The following is a 23525-nucleotide window of genomic DNA, read 5'->3' as shown; positions in this document are numbered from 1 at the left end:
GAGTGTCAATTCAGAAATGATTGGCTAGAAGATGTGCAAAACTCTCAATGAAGTGGTGCAACATTTATAATCTGCTAGAGCTTGTTAACACGGGCCGTGTTGAGGTCCACGCCTCCTGTTGGCAGGTTTTCTCCGAATTTGGACAGTCTTAGGTAGAAACTGTGCCAGATTCGATCACTGCAAGGAATTGTATTGAACACGACCTGTGTTGAGGAAAACAGGCCCCGTGTTTTTACCCTTTTTAATTTCATTACTAATTTTATCTAACCTAAATATGCTAAATTTTTTTCAGAGTTGGTAGCTTGACTCACGGTTATGCCAGTTTAGTCCATGGGACGGAGATGGAACACCTCTATCGCAGTTTCTACGGGTTCTCCTAAGTAAAGTTTAAGTCGGTGACCGTTTACCTTAAAGCTATGTCCATCTTTTTGAGCAAGTTCAATGGTTCCATACTCAAACACTTGCTTAATCGTGAAAGGTCCGAACCATCTAGACTTCAATTTCTCGAGAAATAAAAGAAAGCAAAAGTTGTATAATATTACCTGGTAGCACTGTTTTAAATTGTTTTTCACCATTTAGACGTGCATCATGAAGTCTTTTTGTCCTTTCCTCGTAGATTCTTGAATTGTCATAAACTTGCACCCTCAGTTCGTCTAGCTCGTATAACTACATGAATCTGTTTTTCCTAGTGGATCGCAGATTAACGTTGGTAGTATTTAAATGCCCAATATGCTTTGTGTTCGATATTGACTGGAAGATGACATGCCTTTTCATACACCAATTTGAATGGTATTGTGACTATATGAGTTTTGTAAGCCGTACGGAAAGCCCATTGAGCGTCGTTTAGTTTCTTCGACCAGTCTCTGCGATTATGACTGACAGTCTTCTCAAAAATTCGTTTGATACCCCGACTGGTGACTTCCACCTGACCACTCGCTTGGGGGTGGTATGGTTAGCAAGCCGATGATGCACTCCCCTTTTAACACGTAATCTACTACAACTAAGATATAGTGATGACCAAATGATGTTGGAAATGGTCGCAAGAAGTCGATACTCAAAACGTCAAATACTTCGCAGACCTGGATTGGTATTTGTAACATTTCATCTCTGGATAAGATGTTGCTAGCACATTGGCATGAATCATATGAGCAAACCATTTCTTATGCATCTCGGTAAATGATAGACCAATAGAAATCGGTGTCGAATACTTTCATTGTTGTTGCTGAGGCTCCATGATAACCTACTGTTGGACCTTCATGACAACGTTTTAGAATCTTGTGTGCTTCTTCCCATCGGATCAGACAGGGTTTTGTATCTTGTTTGCTAAACAAGTACTTAATCACCGCATGATTTGTGTAGATGATGGCTTTTGAAATGACCAAATAAGAACGGAATTTGTCGAAAGCGAATACTACGGGAAGAAGCTCCTTCTCAGTAGTTGTGTAATTCTTCAGAGCATCATTAAGAGTTTCGCTGGCGTAGTAGATTAGATGAGATTGCTTATCCTTCCTTTGTCCTAAGACTGCTCAAACTGCGAAGTCACCCGTATCACACATGAGTTCAAATGGTAGTGTCCAATATGGTCCTACCACAATCGGATCATCTACAAGCTTGTCCTTCTGAATTTGGAATGCACTCAAACATTCTTCGGAGAAGATAAATGGAGCATCCTTTTCAAGAAGTTGCGTCATTGGTCGGGCTATTTTTGAAAAATCTTTTATTAAACGGCGATAATAGCCCGCATGACCAAAGAAACTTCAAATGGACTTAACAGATGTGGGTGGTGGAAGTTTTAAAATAGTTTCAACTTTAGCTATATCCACCTCTAGTCCTTCTTAAGAGATCTTGTCTATGAGAATAATGCCTTTTTTAACCATAAAGTGACATTTTTCTCAGTTTAGCACAAAGTTCACTTCCTCACACCGTGCTAACATCCTTTTAATATTTTCAAGACATAAATTGAAGGAATTTCCAAAGACAAAGAATTCATCCATGAAGACTTTTGTTGAATACTCAATCATGTCGTAAAATATAGCTACCATACAGCGTTGATAAGTAGTTGAAGCATTACACAGCCCAAAGGGTATTCGTCGGTAAGCGAATGTGTCATAGGGACATGTGAATGTTGTTTTCTCTTGATCTTCAGGTGATATTGGAATTTGAAAATAGCCAGAGAATCCATCAAGAAAGCAGTAGTACATCTTTCCTGATAGACGCTCGAGCATCTGATCAATGAACGGGAAAGGAAAATAGTCTTTCCTAGTGGCATCTTTAAGTTTGTGATAGTCGATGAAAACTCGCCATCCCATGACGGTTCTTATAGGAATTAACTCATAATTGTCATTGGTGACTACTGTCATTCCTCCTTTGGGACTATTTGAACAGGACTTACCCATGGAGAATCAGAGATAGGGTAAATCAATCCTGCATCAAGTAGTTTGACCACTTGCTTCTTCACCACGTCTTGTATGTTGGGATTCAATCATCTCTAATGCTGCACTTTGGGTTTGAAGTCTTCTTCCATTCAATCACGTCTTGATGTCTTTTATATATATGATTTTCCAAGCGATGACTTTCTTATGATATTTGAGAACTTTGAGTAGTCTTTCCTTCTCATCACTCGAAAGGTCAGAAGAAATAATGATAGGTAAATTAGAATTTCCTTCAAGGAAAGCGTACTCGAGGTGCCTAGGTAGTTCTTTGAGTTCTAGAGTAAGAGGATCATCGATAAAAGGTTTGGCTTTGAGTTCTAGATTTTTGTTTACTGTTTCAAATGTCTCCAGCGAGTCCCTTTCTTCTTCTTCTTCTTCCTTTGGACCGACAACTTGATCCTCTAATATAATGGTGTGTGCCCTCTCCTCGATCAGTTATGTGTCGCATGCCTCTTTTTTAGTGGCTTTTCGTAGATGACAGCTTACTATTGATTCACACATTTATAGGAGGTATGCTAAATCGTTAGTGTAACACGGATGTTTCATATATTTGTCTATGTCGAAAGTTACCTCATCATCTTTTACCCTAAGAGTGAGTTTGTCCGTGCAAACATCTATGAGTGCTCTAGCGGTAGCTAAGAATGGTCTTCCTAGGATAAGGAGTACATAATTGTCTTCTTCCATTTGTAAAATCACGAAGTCGATTGGAAATGTTGGGTTTTATATTTTAGACCGACGCATCGAATCGTTACTCATTTGTAATAAATATAAAGGGCAAGTCGACAAGGAAATAACGAGTAATTGAAGATATTTTGGGTGAATTACACGGGTTTTATATTATTTCATTGGTCTTATCAAAGAGGCGGATGGAGTGAAGACCAAGACACAGACCACTATAAATAAATGATTAGGTCATGTGTTTCATTTTATGTGTTTGTATTGAGAGTTTCCACCCAGGGATGAGCTCTTCCCAGGTGGCGAGCGTTTATGATTATATATGTATGAGTGTTCTTCATGCAAATCATTCGATTAATGGAATCATACTATTGCATCTATCTATTTGTGTTTCGATTGCAATTGTTCATCCTATATTGATTGTTAATCGAATCGAATTCTCCACATCCGTCCATTAGATTTTTCAAAAGTGAATACATATTGTAGATCGACCCCGGATCCGAGCTCGTTTATCACCGTTCGAAACGCTTCCGCACATGGGGCTTGGTTCTGTCAATTGGTACCAGAGTGGGTTACCCAATCGTTCAGACTAACCGCTGAATCGGATTCAATATGTTCTTGAATCCGCCATGATGATAAACTTGAAGTTTGTTGAAGTTTTTGTGGGTTTTTGTACGGATTTGGATAAAATTTGATGATTCAAAGATGATTTATGTGAATTGAAGCTTGAGTTGATGATTAGGTCGAAGACTCAGCATCGATTTCACGTTTATTTGTTCAAATTCATCCAGATCTACATTTTTCGATTCGTTTATGGTCAAATTCGTGAATATATGATGTTCTAGATCTGAGTGTTTGATGAAATTGATGCTAGATTAGTGATAGAATGTTGATTTCGATATGATACGGACTAATTTATGAGGTTAATTTCAAGTATAATTTTAGATTTGAGAAATAAGGGTTCATATGCTCAAATTTGGGGAAAATTAAAATTGATGTTGCTTTGGCCAAATTGGTGACTGATTCTGGTTCGTATGATGATTATGGTGTGTTTCGTACTGAGTTGGGTGATTAATTTCATGATTTAGAAGATCTTTTGTAGCCCTACATGAGGAGTAGATGTTGATATATGTTCATAATTTGCTGCTGAGGTAAAGTTAGATGTTGTCCCAATGATGTTCTGAGTAGTTGCAGCTGATACAGCTTATTTCATGAGTACTTAGCACAGATACATGTGTTTGAGAAATGTTAGCTGCGTTCGTAAGTTGAGTAGATGCAGCAGTCCTCGAACAATTACCTACTAATGCACAGTGTTAATTTCAAACAGTTAATGGTTTCGAGCACAGAATGCAGTACACGAATAGTTAGTCAGGAGCAAATGTTAATTATGACGATTTCACGAGTGTTGAGTGCTTAATGGGCAAAATGAAGTTATTTGTTGCTTCTGAGTGTACAAGTTGCCGCAGCTGCTGATATGAAGTCTTGAACAGATATGATATACATGTGCAGACCTGTAGGGGGCATTCTCGTAATTTAGTTGCTGATGCCAATCAGTTGCAGCTAAATTTGCTGACTGGGATGCGAATTGGGTTGGAATTGTCACTTTTTTTAGTCACGAAGAATTAGAAGCAGTTGCAACAGGGCTTGGTTGTTAAGGGGCTGCATATGTGAGTTTAACAATCTGCTGATCTGATCGGTTATTACATTGTTGCAGCTGATACATCACTTTCGAACAGTAAGTTGCAGCCGATCACAACAGTTGCATCTACTGGTGCTACACAATTTTAAAATAGCAGGGATATTTCAGTAATTTTGCTGCTATTTCGTGCAATTTGTTGCTGCTGATATGAAGAATAAAGGTCCGAATAGTTATGATAAATGAGGTGTGCGTGGAGAAAATTTTGTCACGAGTAGTTAAGAGATGCAACAAACTGTTGCTGCACGTATGGAGAAGCGCAAATCGATAAATACAAGCTGAAGCAAGGTGTGTACAGTTGCTAATGCACAATTAACATGGGCGGATTGGTAATTTCTTGCTGTTACATGTCTTTCAGTCCAGCGTACAAGCTGATTATGCAGAATCTATGGGCTGTTTGGCAATTTTGCTGATAATACAAGCTTGGCAGCAGGGACATTATTGTAATTGTTTGCTGATTCATTATGTGTACGAGCGCTGCTGCGGCAACACTATTTTACCTGGACTGTTGCTGCTACTGCACATAAGGGTTGCAACAGAGGGACAGTTTCGCCATTTGGCTGCCTATCTCATTCTCAAGCAGTTGGACTTGTTGCTGATATGATGGAAGTTGACAAGTAATCTCAACTGTTGTTGCTGATGTTTGTCATGGAAAATTAAATTCACAACTGCTGATGTAATACGGGTTCGAATTATTGTTGCTTATGCTATGCGTCTCCAGCCACTTATTCACGTCTTTTTGCAGCTGGTACAAGTCAAGCGGGCCAAGTTTGGACAAGTCTTGATTTGTGTTTATCCGTTGAATTTTTGACCATGTGCTATAAACAAAACATGTTTGCCCAAGTTTGAGTAACCGGTTAGAAGTGACTTTTCATGTCAACTCAGCTATTGACCGTGTTTGGTCAACGAAGGGCATTTTGGTCATTTTAGAGACTTTTTGAACAAAAATTGGGCAAAATTCACCAAAACTTCACGACTTCAACAAGGTGCTTACAAGATCAAGATGGTTGATTTTTTGGATCATTTCAAGAGTTGACCAAGTCAAGCGTCAACTATCAACCACAAAAGTATCATTTCATTTCATGTATTTTGAATTTTATCAACATCTCTTGATTGGGATGGTCAAGATTGTTGGGATTGAAGAGTTTCATGTTTTCACCCGCACTTGATTTGAAGGCATGTTCGTTAAAGATAATTGCAACGAAATTGGGGGAGAAAAATTCTATAAATTTCATTGCAAATTGTTAGCTTGAAATCAAGTGAAAGACTCATGTAAAGGAAAATATTATCAAGATCGATTCACAATTCAATTTTGTTCAAAGACGTTTGTTGGTTTTTGAGTTATCGGATTTCCAAGTACGTGTAAATAGTTGGAATCTCTTTCTAAGAAATGAGGTCACTTGAAATTCAAGAACGGGTTATTGTTTGATTCCGAATTCGGTTCTTAATTCGGGAAAGGTTTGAAGAAAGTTTGCAAAGAAAGAAACGTGTTTTTGAAGAAAGTTGGATTATATGATGATCGTAACAAGTTTATTTCCTTTCGTGGTGACCGATTGACACGAATACGATTATTGGAGTTTGAAGCCTCATTCTTATGACCATACAATTTTATCCAAACGAGATAAAAGAGAAGATAATCTAAATGAACAGCAGGAGATGCTTATTGTGAGGGGGAGAATTTCAATGAAAGACATAGGGTTTTGAGGTGCTCATGACAGTGAGTTGATGACATTGTTCTAAGGGGAGATTGTTGGGTTTTATATTTTAGACTGATGCATCGAATCGTTAATCGTTTATAATAAATATAAAGGGCAAGTCAACAAGGTAAAATAACGAGTAATTGAAGATATTTAGGGTGAATTAAATTGGTTTTATATTATTTCATTGGTCTTATCCAAGAGGCGAATGAAGTGAAGACCAAGGCACAAGACCACTATAATGATTAGGTCATGTGTTTCATTTTATGTGTTTGTATTGAGAGTTTCCACCTGGGGATGAGCTCTCCCCGGGTGGCGAGCGTTTATGATTATGTACGTATGTATGAGTGCTCTTCATGCAAATCATTCGATTAATGGAATCATACTATTACATCTATCTATTTGTGTTTAAATTGCAATTGTTCATACTATATTGATTGTTAATCGAATCAAACTCTCCACATTCGTCCATTAGATCTTTCAAGAGTCAATACATGTTGTAGATCGATCCCGAATCCGAGCTTGTTTATCACCGTTCGAAACACTTCCACACATGGGGCTCGGTTCTGTCAGGAAAGACAAATTTTTTTATTTTGACTAGCATGTTCTCAACTATTCCTCTTGGGTATTTCACCTATCTGTCGGCTAGTAAAATGCTCATACGGGTTGGAGTGAGTTCTCCATGTCCTAGCATGGAAAAGACCGTATAAGGCATTAAGTTGATGCTAGCACCTAGGTCAGCTAAGGCATTACTGATTAACAAGTTTCCTATCAAACAAGGGATAGTGAAATTTCTAGGATAAGTCATCTTCTTTGGAACCTTGTCTTCGAGAACGTTGGAGAATTCTTCACTAAGTATTGCGTGTGATAGTTCTTCTAGCTTCCTTTTTTTTGGATAGAACCTCCTTTAAAAACTTTGCATATTTTGGCATTTGGGAAATCCCTTCTATGAATGGAAGGTTAATATGCAATTTCTTGAAGAATTCAAGGAATTTACCATATTTTGCCACCATCTTTTCCTTCTTCAGTCGAGCTGGATAAGGAATTGGTGGAACATATGGTTTCACAAGTTTAGGAGTAGTTAGGTTCGGTTAATCGTTGGGTGTGTCAAGAACATCAGTCTGACCTTCAATTGGATAGGTGTGACTTATGAGTCGTTTGTAGCAGTTCTGCCACTTCTTAGGGTTATGGCATTGGCTTGAACGTTTGGGTTAGTGACCGTGTTACTAGGGAGTCCTCCAGGCTATATCTCGGAAAGTAGCTAGGCTAATTGACCTACTTGGTTTTTGATGTTTTGCAAAGAAGCCTTCTGGTTCCTTAGCTCCACTTCGTTCTTCAGGAATTGTTCTTCGGCCAATTTGTTTGAAGCTTCAGTACTTGCTATTTGTTGAGTCAGAAGAGTCTCCACTGTATATCCACCATTTGGTTGTTGGCTGGCACTTGCACCTTTGTTTTGGTATGTAGGTTTAGGTTGAGAGGGTTGGTTTTTATTGAATTGTAGTTTATCAAAGCGAGCTTGATTGTTGGCTCTGTCCCTCCAGCTGAAGTTTGGATGGTTTCTCTAACTAGGGTTGTAAGTATTTCCATACATATTATTCTGTTGGCCAGCAAAATCACATTCTTCAATGATTATACTTTAACCGTATTTGACATTGTGATTTCCCCCACACCTGTCACATTTTACCTTTGTTTTGACCAGCTCATACTGAAGCTATTCAAATTTCTTCGAGAGGGCCTCGAATTGTGCAGAAATAAAGGTACTATTATCGACATGGTGTATGCCTTTATGTGATGGGGTTGATCGAGGTGGGTTATAGGCAAAGCTTTTCTTCGAAGCTTTCTCCATTATCTCGAATGTCTCATTCGGAGATTTGGTTCCGAGATCTCCACCACCGACCTAATCAATTACTTGATTGTTTTGGCTAGTTTGAGCGTTGAAGAAAGTTTGGACTTGAAGCCACTTGTTCAATCCATGGTGCGGACATCGTCGAAGAAGGTTCTTATATCTCTCCCATGCTGTATATAGTGACTCGTCTTCATCCGTTCGGAACCCGGTGTTGCTGGCACGATACTTGGTAGTTTTGCTTGGTGGAAGGTATTTTAGAAGGAATTGCTCTACCATCTGATTCCAAGTGGTGATGGTAAGGATTTAAGCCATTCAAGGCATGGCCTCAGAGCGAAAATGGGAATAGTTTAAGTTTAGTTTGATCTTCGGAGCAATTTTGATTTGTAAGTTCCACAGATTCGAAGGAATTGGGAAATATGAGACAAAGGATCTTCATTAAGAAGTCCATGAAATTGGACAAAGTTTTTTGTAACATTTCGGATCTTTCATATTCGTATTCGCATTTGTTTAACCAAGTTCTTGATAATTAATAAAATCATGCGTTTATAAGTATTTGAATGTGTATTGTCATTTAATACCCTCTATGTAACTTAAACTTGTCATTTATTTCTTAAAATCTTTAAAAAGACCAAAAAGGACATTTTAGGAATCTCAGGGACTAAAATTGACCAAAAGAGAAGAGGCTGGACCTCCCTCCACGCCATGCCACACGAGGAGGAAGGCCCAACCTGGCCGTGTGTGGCGACCAGGTCTGCAGATCAAATTTGTTTGTTTGTTTGGTCAAACTTCGTGTTTCATACTAAATCGCTTAATTTTAAACCGAATCTCGTGTTCTTAGCACCAAGAAAACCTCCCTGGTCTTGGTACATGCCAATATACAATTTCCCCTTCCTAAAGAACGAATATTGGCTTTTATTTCGTTTGATTTGGCCATTAAACGATATCTTGCCTAAACGAGTTCTTTTGACCAAAATTAGTATTATTTTACATTTCCTATATAAACGAAGTCGTAAGAACCTACATCTCTCTTCTTCAAACCTAAATAATACTATAACTTAGTCTTCACCCTCAAAACTCATGAATTTCCCTCTCCCTTTATTATTTTCTTCAAGATTGATCGACTTATAGGTTGACTTTAGTGTTGAAGGCCTTTTTAACCACGAATTTCTCGTCCTTCTCTTCATTTTTGAGGTAAGTTGTCTTCTGATAAAAAGTGCATTTTTATCTCTTAAACAAACCCCTCAATCAATTTCACAGATTGAGGGACTCTCGGTGGTCAATTTGATCCCGACCCGTGTAAGGGCATAATAGTCAAATTCTTTTACTATTCGATTACTCAACCTTCTGGTAAAAACTAGTATACGTGCCAGAAGACTTTTTTGTTCATCATTAAATTTTTAGTGTACTGGTCAGAACCCGACTCCCAACTCAAAGTTCATATTCTGAACAGTACCAGCTTGCTTAAGTCTTTAAATCTCATAACTTGAGTTTTACAACTCCGTTTAACCTAATTCAAATTGCAATATTCTCGGTTCTAATCCTAGTTTATTTTCTTCAAGTTTCAGGCTCGTTTGGATTAACTTAGTCAACATGCTAAAAGTTCTGTTTCGCGTTTTATTTTTATTATCCTTCAAAACTCGCCTATTGTTGAGATGAGAGATTATTCCCCTTCATTTTTTTTACTGTTTTCAAATGATTTTTTGGGACTTATGCACATTTATCCATATTTTATATATTATATATACACAACTAGCAAACTTGAATATTGTTTGTTGATCGGTTAAATGCTAATTGCTTATTTGTTTACTTTATCGCATTCGAAGATATCCATCATAATCACATTATAGTATGATCATATGACTGCCATAGTAGCCAAAGCCCGATCGCTAGGCAATGGTCAACTAGCACCAACTATTTTCCTATGGTTTTATTGATTAATACTCATAATATTTTGTTTGCTCATTTATTCACACAGTATTATATTATCAAAAACTAGTGATTGTCTCATTCAACGGTTTGCACTCCGCCATTCCGCTATAGGTTGGGGTGTGACAGATTGGTATCAGAACTGAATGCTGTAAGATAGGTCATTAGAAATGCCCTACTCGCATGCTTAGGACACTATACGTGCTTATTTGACTGCCTTATGTGTTCTATTTTTATGTGTTATAGTTTTTTTAATTAATTATTTATTTTATTATTTTAATCATGTAAATGCACACACAAACTCCGAGGCTATGCCTCTTTCTCAAAAGGATTTTTTTTATAAATTAGGAGATTGTTTTATTTTTGGGAATATTCCATAAGAATTCCCATATTTGTTTTTACTCCTTCACCTTAAAGCAAGGGAGTATGAAAAGTTCTCGTACTAACTGGAAGGGGGAGAGAACTGTGAATCGGGCCTTGGCAAACCGATTTTGAGAATCAAAGGAAAGATGATATTCCTTTCCTGGAGGATAACCCGACCACAGTACTCGATCTTATGGGCCAAAGCGGAACAAATGTTATACGATCGGAACTTTAAGTGGTCAACATAACCGATTAAACGATTGCATTCCTTATATAAAAACCGAATCATGGTGATTCGTGGTTGAATTTAGAAAAATTTCCAATATTTATATTATTATCTTTAAAGTGTTTAGTTGGGTGAAAAATCCATGTAAATCCATGGACACTCCAACTATCCATTTCTTAACCCGTTTCAATTTTTATACTTTAGTTGGACCATTACCATATCTGGTGATTCATGGGATGCTCCAACTACCCATATTTGAATTCGTTATTTAGTTGGACTAATTAAAATGCCATTGAACGTTCATGGGCCGACCAACTCAATTGTTTTGATAATTCGTTAATTTGTTGGGCCATTTAAACTGCCATGGAATGCTCATGGGAGGCCCAACTCACAAAGTGATTTTATGTTATTTTAATTGGGCCATTTAAAATGCCATGGAAAGCTCATGGGAGACCCAATTCACTAATTTATGTTTCATAATTAAGCTGAGCCATTTAACATGGTTAGCTCATGGGAGGCCCAACTCACGGAGTATGTTTTTAATTAAATTTGGGTTCTTGAGCTACCATGGAAAGCCCGTGGAAAGCCCAAACCAATAAAATTTTATTTTGAATTTTAATTTTTTTAACAAGTTTTGTTTATTTGTTTAGATATCTCAAATTGATCACATTACTTTATATTTCAATTCATCTTTAAGTTATTATAAATCACTATCACGATTTACTTGAATTTCATTCCTCTAGTATTTTACATCAACTCGTAGAATTTTCACAACTTACCCTCCATCGTGTGAAATTTCATCTTTGGTCCTTGCAGAATGTCTTCCTTAAGAAACCGTCGTTGTACTCAACGTTGCTCATCTGGTTCTCGTGATAGCTGTCTGGCTGCTAGGATCACCAGAGAATTTACTCCTGCAAAGCCTACTATCGTAACTCAGATCCAGAGTCTCAATTCGAATGGTTCTGCTACATCTGCTGCTCCAAACAACTTTCACTTCAAGAATTTCACTAGTGCTAAACCACCCCAGCACCTTGGTGAGGAAATTGCCACTAAACTTCTCCAATGGTTTGAGAAATGGAGAACGTATTCATCCATTGAGAATGTCCGGAAGACAAGCGGTTGCCCCGAGTCTTAGACGAACGGGCTATCACTTGGTGTAATACTTCCAAAACCATCCAAGGAACCGACTTTGCTATGGCCATGCTTTGGGATGAACTCAAGGAAGCTATGAAGAAAGAGTTTTTCCCGGAATGTGAACTGTAAAGGCTTGAGACCGAGTTTTGGGAACTCGAGAAAATTGGGGGTGATAACTCTACCTACTCGAACCGTTTTAATGAAATCAGCCTGCTAGTACCCCACCTGGTAACACCTGTTGATATAAGGCTAAATATATATAAATCCCTTGTATATTTTAATTAATATTTTATTAGTTTTTGTTTGGTTTTTATTAGAATTTATATATTCCTAACATATTTGAATAATGTAGCTTCCGAGACTTGTTCATGGTTAAAAAGGGCGAAAAAAGAGCTAAAACAAGCCAAACTGGTGAATCGGAGCATCAGAATTGAACCGGACCGCATCAGAATTGAATCGGACCATATCAGAATTGAACTGGACTGCATCAGGAAACGAACCGGATCGGTCAGCAATCCTAGCCCGCGGCGCCGCGCGACGAGGAGGCAAAACTCCGTGGCGCGGCGCTTCGGGTACCCCGTTTCTCGAATTTTCTTTGGTATTTATCAGTTTTAGGCCCATGAAACCTATAAAAACACCCCTAAACTTAATCCTGAGCATACCCTGCGAACCAGAGCCGAATTTGGAGTTTCCTGGAGCTTAGGATTGCAATATTTGGTGGGTTTGAAGGCTAGGAATCAGCCGGCGAAGTGCTTATCATCTAAGAACGAAGACCACGGGTTTTATCGCCTTTAATCTTCCGTTCTTATTTATTTTCGCCATGATTTCCTTTATTATCGTTTTGTTTGCCTTTATGATGTTAGGCTAAACTTTATAGACTGCCTAGGCTTATAATGAACCTTGGTTGACGTTTGATTTTGACTTGGGATTTATTTATCGTTATGGTTTTTATGAACTAGTTAAAAGGTTTGATTATATTTAATTGATGCATATGTGCGCTTAGGGTTGTTTAATTAAGTTTTATTATTCCATAGTTGCCTTGATTATTGTTTGTCATTATTATAGGTTTCTATTAGGTCACCTACTTTGTGTTTTTGACTATTTTATGATTGATTTCGCGATAATATCATAGGAATAATATTAGTTAATCAAATAAACCTAAGTGTGCTGCTAACCTAAATAGCTGTAGGGTGCTAGGTTATTGATACGTCTTTGTTGATCAGGATTGCTAGATTTAGTTCTTCGTAAGAAGTCCATCTAGGTTTGATCGGTTAACTTTGTCTATCGAGTCAATTGAATATATTAGACTGCCTTTAATTTTCGCGCTGTAAGGTATGATTTTGTATAAAGGAACTAGTTTGTAATCAATTAGGTGACCGTAAGGAAACTTGATTTTTAATACTGGTGTGCGTTAAAACTTATTAGAAATCCATAGGTGTCTCTTGAGAAGGGTCAGGGGTCCTGTTCGGGTTTTCTCTTAAGCGTCTATTTTACGATCCCAGTTCCATAACTAAGTATTATCCCGGGTTAATTGATAACTGAAATTTAGGGGATTCTAGCCTAGGTAGTTATCTTGTCATCATTTGAATTAAGTCCAGGGTTAAGTCGTTTTTAAGTCTTTAGTTTTATTAATTAGTTTAATTTTAGTTTTTAAGTAAAACCCCCTAATAATAATAGATAAATAGTCGTGTCTGTAGTTAAGTCTAAATTTAGCTAGTTAACGTAATTTAAAGAGTCCTGTGGGTTCGATATTCGGACTTACTTAGCTATACTAGAGTCGATCGGTTCACCTGCCGGATAGTAGTTTAGTTAAGTTTAAGAGTCTAGAATTTATTACTTAGTGTCTAGATTAGCGTATTTTTATATAACTACTTTTAGCACATCAAGTTTTTGGTGCCGTTGCCGGGGATTCTTTGCAATTACGTTATTAGCTTTGATTAGACTTACCTGCTACATACGTGCTACTTGTATTTTATTTTGTTTTTGAGTCGTAGGAGTCTAAGTAGTTTTTATTCTATTTTATTTTATTTTTCTTTTTGTTTTTGAGTCGTAGGAGTTAGGTTAATATAGTTTAGTTTAGTTGCTTTAAATTAGTTTAGTTTTTTCTTTAATATATTGTTTATTGCTATTCTCTGGTGCTCGTGATACTTTTCTGTTTACATTTATCTTTGCAGTGATCTTCATGGAGTGCTACTATGAGCCCAAATTTTGCCCGATATATGATAGGATGGGGAATGTTGTTGGTTGTAAGGACTCATCTGGTGCATTGATGGATTACATACCACATCCAGAAGAGATATTCATTGATTTCATGTGTGTCGTTCATAGCATGAATCCAGGTACACCGCTTGGGGATTTTATGGATGAGTTTCGGTCAGGCTTAAAATGTCGAATACAACTTAGTGAGCCGATGATAGAGTTGGAGGATGTTGGTTTGCACAATCAGATAAAGGAGAGTATTCCCTCATGGGAGGACGAGTTTCGAGATGAATTTGGAGAAGAGTTATTGGGTTTAACCGATAAGGATGAGAGTGATTTTAACCCCGAAAGAGATATTAAGGAGCTTGAAGTATTGTTATTCGGGAAACCGGTTGAGAAGCTAATTGTCAAAGAGGAATCACAAGAGATATCCGAAGAGTTGAAGAATAAAGAACCGCATCTCATTGTGAAACATCCGCGTGTGTGCGGTAAAACTGGCAGGTTATTAGAGATACTCGTTCGTGGATCACCACGTAAATCAAGAGCCCCAAGAAGGAGGACAACTAGAGTTCGGAATCAAAGTGTGCCAAGTATGTCACGTCCTCATAATTTCAATAATTGGGTGATCGAGCTGAATGCTTATTATTGGGCCAACGTGAGTTTGAAAACTAGTTTCTTCCCAACTAGTTGTAAAAGGAGAGTGTTGAAGAACACTGATGGGAAGAGGAAAAAGGAGAAGCCTCCTGATTGAGGTTTCGGGCACGAGTCTAGCTGAAAACTCTTTTATAAACTTAGCGCTTCACGGGAGGCAACCCGGTACTATGTTTTCATTTTATTTTTATTTTTATTTTTATTTTTATTTTTATTTTTATTTTGGTTTTGCTTCTTTGCTCTGTCGGGTGTTGCTTCTGTTACTTGCGGGTTGTTCCAAGATTGCTTATAAGATGGTTGCTGAGATACGGTTTTATTCAAGTGTGGGGATGGAGCAGCCGACTTATATTCTTTTTATTATTTGCTGCTGTTAATCATGTTTTATTCATTGGTTGGGTTGGTCGGTCTGGAGATACTGGTTGCTGAGCACGATCGGAGTTGGAGTGCAGTCATGGAAGAAGACTTTGGCATCATATCGTCATTCGCATATTACCAGCTAAGTCTTTTCCATTATCTATCTTGCTTGTTTATTTTTATTTTTATTTTTTATTTTTGGTTTTTTGTATTCTGATTTTATTTTTGTTTTTCGTCCTTATCCTTGCATTGAGGACAATGCAAAATTTAAGTGTGGGGATAGGACATTTGAGTCATAGTTAAATTTTAATCATATTAAAAAAAAAGTTTTGAAAAATGTCCCTTGATTTTGTTTATTTTTACATTTAAATGGGAGATGAGGATACTTATCGGGAATCGGTTTTTCAAACTACTAATAATATGAGATAATATTAAAGAAGGCGTACTTAACTTGGGATGTGTCGGTAGGCCCGGCTAGTCTTGAAATGTTTTCCATTGCATATTCTTAATAAACCTAATTAATCTTAAATTTTGTGGGTTCTCATCCTAAGGGGGGACAGTGAAGCTGAAATTCGATAAGGTATAGAGAGTATTACCATAAGCTGATTACTCTAAGGTGGTGAGAATTGGATGCACTTTAAATTAGCACGCCACTCTGTTTTATGAAAATAAATAAAGAGTGGTGACGCCCGCAAATGTCCAATTTTTTTACGAGCTTAGAATTTAGTTATATATTTTTAGGTAAACGATGCCTAAGTGCACAATAAAAAATTAAAAATAAATAAATAAATAAGTATTCCAAACGTTAATCTGAAAAATAAAAAAATGAGAAAAGTTAAGTAATGAAAAATGCCAAAAAGAAGCATTCTCAAAAATAGAAAAAGAGGCCAAAGTGCACATACTAGACGAGACTAAGAGTTTACGTGTTACCAAGGGGATGGCGACTCTGAGGATACACTATTGGGACTCGAAGTTTTTAGTCAATAAATATTTTCTTAGGGCATATATAGGACAAAGTCCAATAATATTTAGGGCATGCTCGAACGACCTCACTTGACCTATGATCCATAATTCCATCTAAGTGTATTTTTTTTCTTCTTACCATTAAGGGGTTGTTATCTTATGGTGATAGGTTGAACCAGTTTGCTTCAACTCGATTATTTTTAATTGTCTTTACTATGCTTGAGATGGGGTAGGTGAATCTTAACTCCAAAGGTGTGAGACCCATAGGTTTTTGATATCACATGAACTTAAATGCTTAATGTGTGTGGGGACTTGATAGGCTAGTGGCTGGGTTTAAGTGGACAACAATATCGGCAATCACGGTTTTTACGTTTATCTGAGCTTTAAGATAACCTATATGTTTATAAGACCGTATTTCTCCGATTCTGATCCCATTGCAATGATACTTTTCCAGGGACGAAAACAGATAAGTGTGGGGATATTTAATATAAGGCTAAATATATATAAATCCCTTGTATATTTTAAGTAATATTTTATTAGTTTTTGTTCGTTTTGTATTAGAATTGATATATTACTAACATATTTGAATAATGTAGGTTCCGAAACTTCTTCATGTTTAAAAAGGGCGAAAAAAGAGCTAAAACAAGCCAAACCGGTGAACCGGAGCTTCAGAATTGAATCGGACCGCATCAGAATTGAACCAGACCGCGTCAGGAAACGAACCGTACCGGTCAACAATCCTAGCCCATGGCGTCGCGCGACCAAGAGGCAAAACGCCGCTGCGCGGCGCTCCGGGGACCCCGTTTCTAGAATTTTCTTTGGTATTTATCAGTTTTGGGCCCAGGAAACCTATAAAAACACCCCTAAACTTAATCTAGAGCTTACCCTGCGAACCAGAGCCGAATTTGGAGTTTCCTGGAGCTTAGGATTGCAATATTTGGTGGGTTTGAAGGCTAGGAATCAGCTGGTGAATTGCTTATCATCCAAGAACGAAGATTTGATTATATTTAATTGATGCATATGTGAGCTTAGGGTTGTTTAATTAAGTTTTATTATTCCATAGTTGCCTTGATTATTGTTTGTCATTATGATAGGTTTCTATTAGGTCATCTACTTTGTGTTTTTGACTATTTTATGATTGATTTCGCGATAATATCATAGGAATAATATTAGTTAATCAAATAAACCTAAGTAGTGTGCTAACCTAAATAGCTGTAAGGTGCTAGGTTATTGATAGGTCTTTGTTGATCAGGATTGCTAGATTTAGTTCTTCGTAAGAAGTCCGTCTAGGTTTGATCGATTAACTTTGTCTATCGAGTCAATTGAATATATTAGACTGCCTTTGATTTCCGCGCTGTAAGGTAGGATTTCGTATAAAGGAACTAGTTTGTAATCAATTAGGTGACCGTAAGGAAACTTGATTTTTAATACCGGTGTGCGTTAAAACTTATTAGAAATCCATAGGTGTCTCTTGAGAAGGGTCAAGGGCCCTGTTCGGGTTTTCTCTTAAGCGTCTATTTTACGATCCCAGTTCCATAACTAAGTATTATCCCGGGTTAATTGATAACTGAAATTTAGGGGATTCTAGCCTAGTTATCTTGTCATCATTTGAATTAAGTCCAGGGTTAATTAGCTTTTAAGTCTTAAGTTTTATTAATTAGTTTAATTTTAGTTTTTAAGTAAAACCCCTTAATAATAATAGATAAATAGTCATGTCTGTAATTACGTCTAAATTTAGCTAGTGAACATAATTTAAAGAGTCCTGTGGGTTCGATATCCGGACTTACTTAGCTATACTAGAGTCGATCGGTTCACCTGCCGGTTAGTAGTTTAGTTAAGTTTAAGAGTCTAGAATTTATTACTTAGTGTCTAGATTAGCGTGTTTTTATATAATCTTTTAGCACATCACCTGTGTCCCGTGGTATTTGGAAATATATTCATGGGTTACCAACAATCTTCCGTGATGTTGTGGTTAGTCATGACCCTCTCTCCATCAGGTAAGAAATTGCCCTTACTGCTGCCCTTTCGGATGATCATGTTAGGTATGGGACCTTGACCTGAAAAGATTCCAAACCTACCACGGATAAAACCAAAGCCGAGTCCGCAACCGATGCTAAAGCCGAACCCAAATCCGTTCAAAACAACAACTCTCACTGCTACCACAACAACAACAACAACAACAAAAACGTAAGTCCAACATCCAAAACTATGTCGTTAACCAATCCAACCATCAACCTCAACAAAATCAAAATGCCCTGAACAAGAGACCCTACACCGGACCTCACCCATTGTGCTCCATATTTAACCGCCATCCTCCGGCTCAATCCCCATGACGTCTTTGCATCCAATGCAATTGCTACAGTTGCCTTGCTAACACTTGTCGTGTCCTGGTGTGTAAGTCGCCCCACAATGGTCTGCACTGCCTGCTCCTAGACCCGCTACTACCCAATATGCTCAAATCGGTGTGCCTACCATCTGTGCTTGCTACAACTATGGAGACCCTAACCATTTCTGTAATATGGGCCCTCAATGCACCCTACTATGCCACTCTTGTTCGCCAAGCTCAAGTTATACTCGCGCCTTACTACACTACTCAAGCTTATCAAGTTCAAACCTACGAACCCCAAATCCCCCAAGGTTTCGCACCTCAAGCCTATGTGCCCCAAGTTCCTCAGTTTATGGCTCATCTAACTGCAACAGTTCTATCCCCTGCTATCCAAGCTCATCCAACCAGTCATGTTTTTCAAGCATCCCAAAGTGCTAATTAGCGTGCTTTTATGATGAATGTTTAGAAAGCTCAAAACTCCGATGATGTGGTGAATGGTACGTTACTTATTAATGATCAACTTGCTTCGGTGTTGTTTGATACTAGTGACGATAAGAGTTTTATATCCTTGGATTTTGTGTATATTATTGATAAGCCTCGGGATAAGTTATCTAAGCCTTTTGCCATAGAAGTAGCCAAATGGAATTCCTTTATTATTGATCGGGTAATTCAAAATTGTGTTTTAACTCTTAATAGAGTCAGGTTCCATATCGATCTTATTCCTATGCAAATGGGTGGCTTCGACGTCATTGTTGGCATGGATTGGCTCACTTTAAATTGTGCCAAAGTAGTATTTTTCGAGAAATTTGTTTGTGTACCTCTCCAAGATGGTCATACTCTTAATGTTTTCGGTAATGTATATAGCTCTAAAGCTTAACCTCATGTCATGTTTTCAAGCTCAACGTTATTTGCGTAAGAAGTGTGTTGCTTTCTTAGCTCTCATGGTAGTAAAATATCATAATGAGAACAAGATTCAAGGTATCCCGGCTGTGCGTGATTTTCCCAACGTCTTTCTTGATGACGTTTCTGGACTTCCTCCTATTCGTCAACTCAAATTTCGTATTGATCTTGTGCCTGGAGTAAATCCTGTAACCAAGGTTCCTTATCGTCTCGCACCTTCCGAAATGCAAGAACTCTCGAACCAACTACAATAACTCTCAGACAAGGGTTTTATTCGCCCAAGTTCTTCTCCTAGGGGCGCACCAGTACTTTTTGTGAAGAAGAAAGATGGCTCATTCCGCATGTGCATTGATTATCCCGAGATTAGTAAACTCACCGTCAAGAACCGTTATCCTCTCCCTCGCATCAATGATCTTTTTTACCAACTTCATGGAGTCGCATGCTTCTCGAAGATTGATCTCCGTTCTGGTTATCATCAACTCTGCGTTAATAAAGTTGACATCCCTAAACAGCATTTGTACTTAATATGGGCATTACGAAATTTGTGTTATGCCTTTTGGACTAACCAATGCACCTGCGGTTTTCATGGGCCTTATGAACCGTGTGTGTAAACCCTACTTGGATAAATTCGTAATTGTTTTCATCGATGATATCTTGATCTACTAAAAAACTGAAAACGATCACAAAGAGCATCTACATACTATTCTTAACCTCCTGCGGAAAGAACAGTTGTATGCCAAGTTTTTGAAATGCGAGTTTTGGCTTAAAGAGTTTCAATTCTTGGGTCATATTGTCAACGACAAGGGTATCCATGTCGTTCCCGTAAAGATCGAGGCCGTCAAGAATTGGAAAACACCGACTTCTCCCACCGAAGTTCATTCTTTTCTCGGTTTGGCGAGATATTACCTGTCGTTTTATTCAGAAGTTTTCAAAAATTGTGTTGCCCCTCACCTCCTTAAAACAAAAAGGTAAACCTTATGTGTGGGGGTCAAAGCAAGAAGAAGCCCTTCAAACCATAAAGGACATGCTTTGCAATGTTCCTATTCTTGCTCTTCCAGAAGGTGATGAAGATTTCATCGTATTATTTGGCACCTCTAACCGAGGTCTCGGTTGTGTCCTTATGCAACAAGGCAAGGTTATCGCATACGCTACACGAAAACTCAAGGTACATGAAAAGAACAATACGGCGCATGATCTCGAACATGGTGCTGTCATATTTACCTTGAAGATTTGGAGGCACTATCTCTATGGTACCAAATGCATAGTTTTTACCGACCATAAGAGTATCCAACACATCTTTGATCAAAAAGATCTCAATATGAGACAACGTAGATGGGCCGAGTTGCTTAGCGACTATGATTTCGAAATGCGCTGCCATCCCGGGAAGGCAAATGTCGTGGTTGACGCTCTCATTTGTAAGAAGCAAGTCAAATCCTTATTCTTACTTGTGTTCTTATCCAAAGTGATCTTGAAAAGCGTATTCTTGACGCCTAACACGAATTCATAATCGAAGGCAATATGTTTAACAAGATGTCGTGTGGTGCGGAACTCAACGAGAATCTAAGCCCAATGGTTTGATTTACTTTTTAATCACTTGTGGATTCCTGAATCTTCGCACATTCATTGCGGATGAAGCTCATAAAGTCACGGTATTCTATTCATCCCAGCGCGGATAAAATGTACCCTGATCTTGGTTCCATCTATTAGTGGCCCAGAATGAAGAAAGACATTGCTCTTTATATATGTAAATGTCTTAAGTGTTCTAAAGTAAAAGATGAGCATCATCTACCGTTTGGTTTACTTGTAAAACCTCCCGTTCCCGTTTGAAAATGGGAAGATATTGCTATGGATTTTATCACTAAGCTCCCTTCAACCCGAAAACAACATGATAGTATTTGGGTGATCATCGATCATATGACTAAATCTACTCATGTCATACCCATCAAAGAAGCGTATTCGGTTAATCAGTTGGCGCCAATTTATGTGGAAAAGATTGTTTGTCATCATGGAACTCCTTTAACCATTATCTCCGATCGAGATGGTCATTTTACTTCTTGATTTTGGAAGTCACTCTGTAAGTGCACGGATTTGGTGTCCGTAGTTGTTCGAATAGGATAGCGGTAGTTTAGTCTTTACACTTAATGTACAAAGGCTTATTCGCTAAGCATGTTTAGCGAATGAGGCCTCATTCGTTAAGACTAGGCTCATCCGTTAAGATTAAGAGCCCATTCGTTACTATAGTGCAACGAATGGTGAGTTATTCATTAAAGTATACCCATTCGCTAAGGGTGTTTAGCGAATGGGCTATGGAAAGACCTAATTCGTTAGTATTGTTAACAAATGGGAAGCCTCATTCGTTACTACAGTTATCACGAATGGGGTGTGCCTATAAATAGGCCTTCCATAGTAGTTTTGCATAGAGATCTGTGCCATATTTATGTTTATGTAACGTTATGTTGTCGGTTCTCTCCAGGCTTAATGTATGAATTCATAATGTATTGAACATAACCTAACATATCGATTTGCAACTAGATCTTGTCTCGTAATAACGTTTCAACAATTGGTATCAGATCCGGCGTTTGCTCGTGATACGTTCGTTTGTGTTATTCGGGTGAATTCACTGTTTGACGAATTTTGGAAGATTTACGGGATGAATGATGAAATTGATTATAGATTCATGTTCCTGGTGTAAATCCACATCCTCGTGTGAATTCTGGTGTTTAATTATGGTGAATTGAAGAATCCACCATGGATGGTTAAGTTATGGTTTGATCTTAATTAGATCGGATTCATTGATTGATCGATGAAATGAATGATATATTCGGGTTCATGATCAAAATCCGAGACTTTGTGTTGAATTTGGGGGTTGATTATGAAGTTTTGATGATTCTGCCATTGATACAACTTGAAGATATGAGTTTTCCGGCGATGTAACAGATTCTGCCATTGATACAACTTGAAGATATGAAGTTTTTCCGGTGTCTACAGTAACTACCCAACTTCCCATCCGTTAATTTAAAAGGTCATTCGTTACGAAGTTTAACAAATGAGTTATTCATTACAGTGTTTAACAAATGTAAAGCTCATAATGAATGAAACCTTATTCGTGTACTGTTTATACGAATGAGGGTGAGTAACGTATGGAAGACATTCGTTAAAGGTTTAATGAATGTGGATTTAACGTATAAGCCATTCGTCAAGGGGATTAACGAATGAGACCCATTCATTCAAGGATAACGAATGTGGATGGAATTCAGACGAATGTGACACTGTTCAAATGACTGTAAACAGGATAACGTATGAGATTCTTAAAAATAAAAGAGTATTTTTGGAAAATTTTCTTAAACGAAATTTTTCGGGGATATTTAAAATATGCGGGATACTCTTCTAGAAAATTTTGGTGATATATTTTCTAGCCGACATTTCACGCATATCGAGGGGCCGAGGGGGAGTACCCGACTAAGTTAACGAGAATTTTATTAAAAATTTTAAAAGAATTGTTCAAGACTTTTCCTAATTTGTCAAGAAAAGGTTAGCCGGTAATGAACCACCATAGAGAGAAGGATTTTGATTCTGATTCTGGTTACTATCCTTCAAAGATGTTTGGCATTCCAAATCAAATTCTCTTTCTTCAATCTTGTTTATGAATTGTTCAACAGTGAGTTGATCATTTCTTAAATAACCATTCTCTTTTAACACCAAAAGAAAAGTAGAATACGAAGGTGGTAAAGCATTCTTCAAGGTGTTTATCTTATCTGACTCAGTCGGTTCAAGATTCACAGTTGTCATCTCCACCACCAAATGACAAAAACGACTTATCATTTCTTCAACCATCTTGTTTTTCAGCAAAGTAAAATTTCAAAGCTTCTAGTAAAACTGAAATTTTACTAGAGTCTTCTTACTTTCAAGAGTATTTCCCAAGCTTCTAGTCTTTAACGTAGCAAACAAAGATGCACAAGTTTTGATACTGCTATACTGGTGAAAGATTTTCTCGGGCAAAGCCATCGTGAGCGTAGAATACGCTTTGGTCTCCCTCTCATAATCTTTAATCTCTTGTGCTTCATAATGCTTATGATCCTTCGGAGTCCAACCCAATGTATCACTACCTACAAGCGGTGCCTTGTAGACTTCATCAAG

The 23525-nt window shown here is 37.7% G+C and overlaps 1 protein-coding gene across 1 annotated transcript; it reads left to right on the top strand.

Moving 5' to 3' along the window:
* Positions 1-18654: 18654 nt before the first annotated feature.
* LOC143542496 (uncharacterized) lies at positions 18655-19642 on the top strand. Its single transcript, XM_077035068.1, has 3 exons — positions 18655-18861; positions 18955-19267; positions 19353-19642. Exons 1-3 carry the CDS (start codon positions 18655-18657, stop codon positions 19640-19642), a joined length of 810 nt encoding a protein of 269 aa, XP_076891183.1.
* Positions 19643-23525: the final 3883 nt, after the last annotated feature.

This window comes from Bidens hawaiensis, unplaced genomic scaffold, assembly GCF_021521415.1.
Source record: "Bidens hawaiensis isolate Kalapana, Puna unplaced genomic scaffold, B.hawaiensis_p1.1 tig00012889_1, whole genome shotgun sequence".
NCBI lineage: Eukaryota > Viridiplantae > Streptophyta > Magnoliopsida > Asterales > Asteraceae > Bidens > Bidens hawaiensis.
The sequence above is the reverse complement of the archived record's forward strand: the minus strand, read 5'-3'. Positions and strand labels throughout refer to the sequence as shown.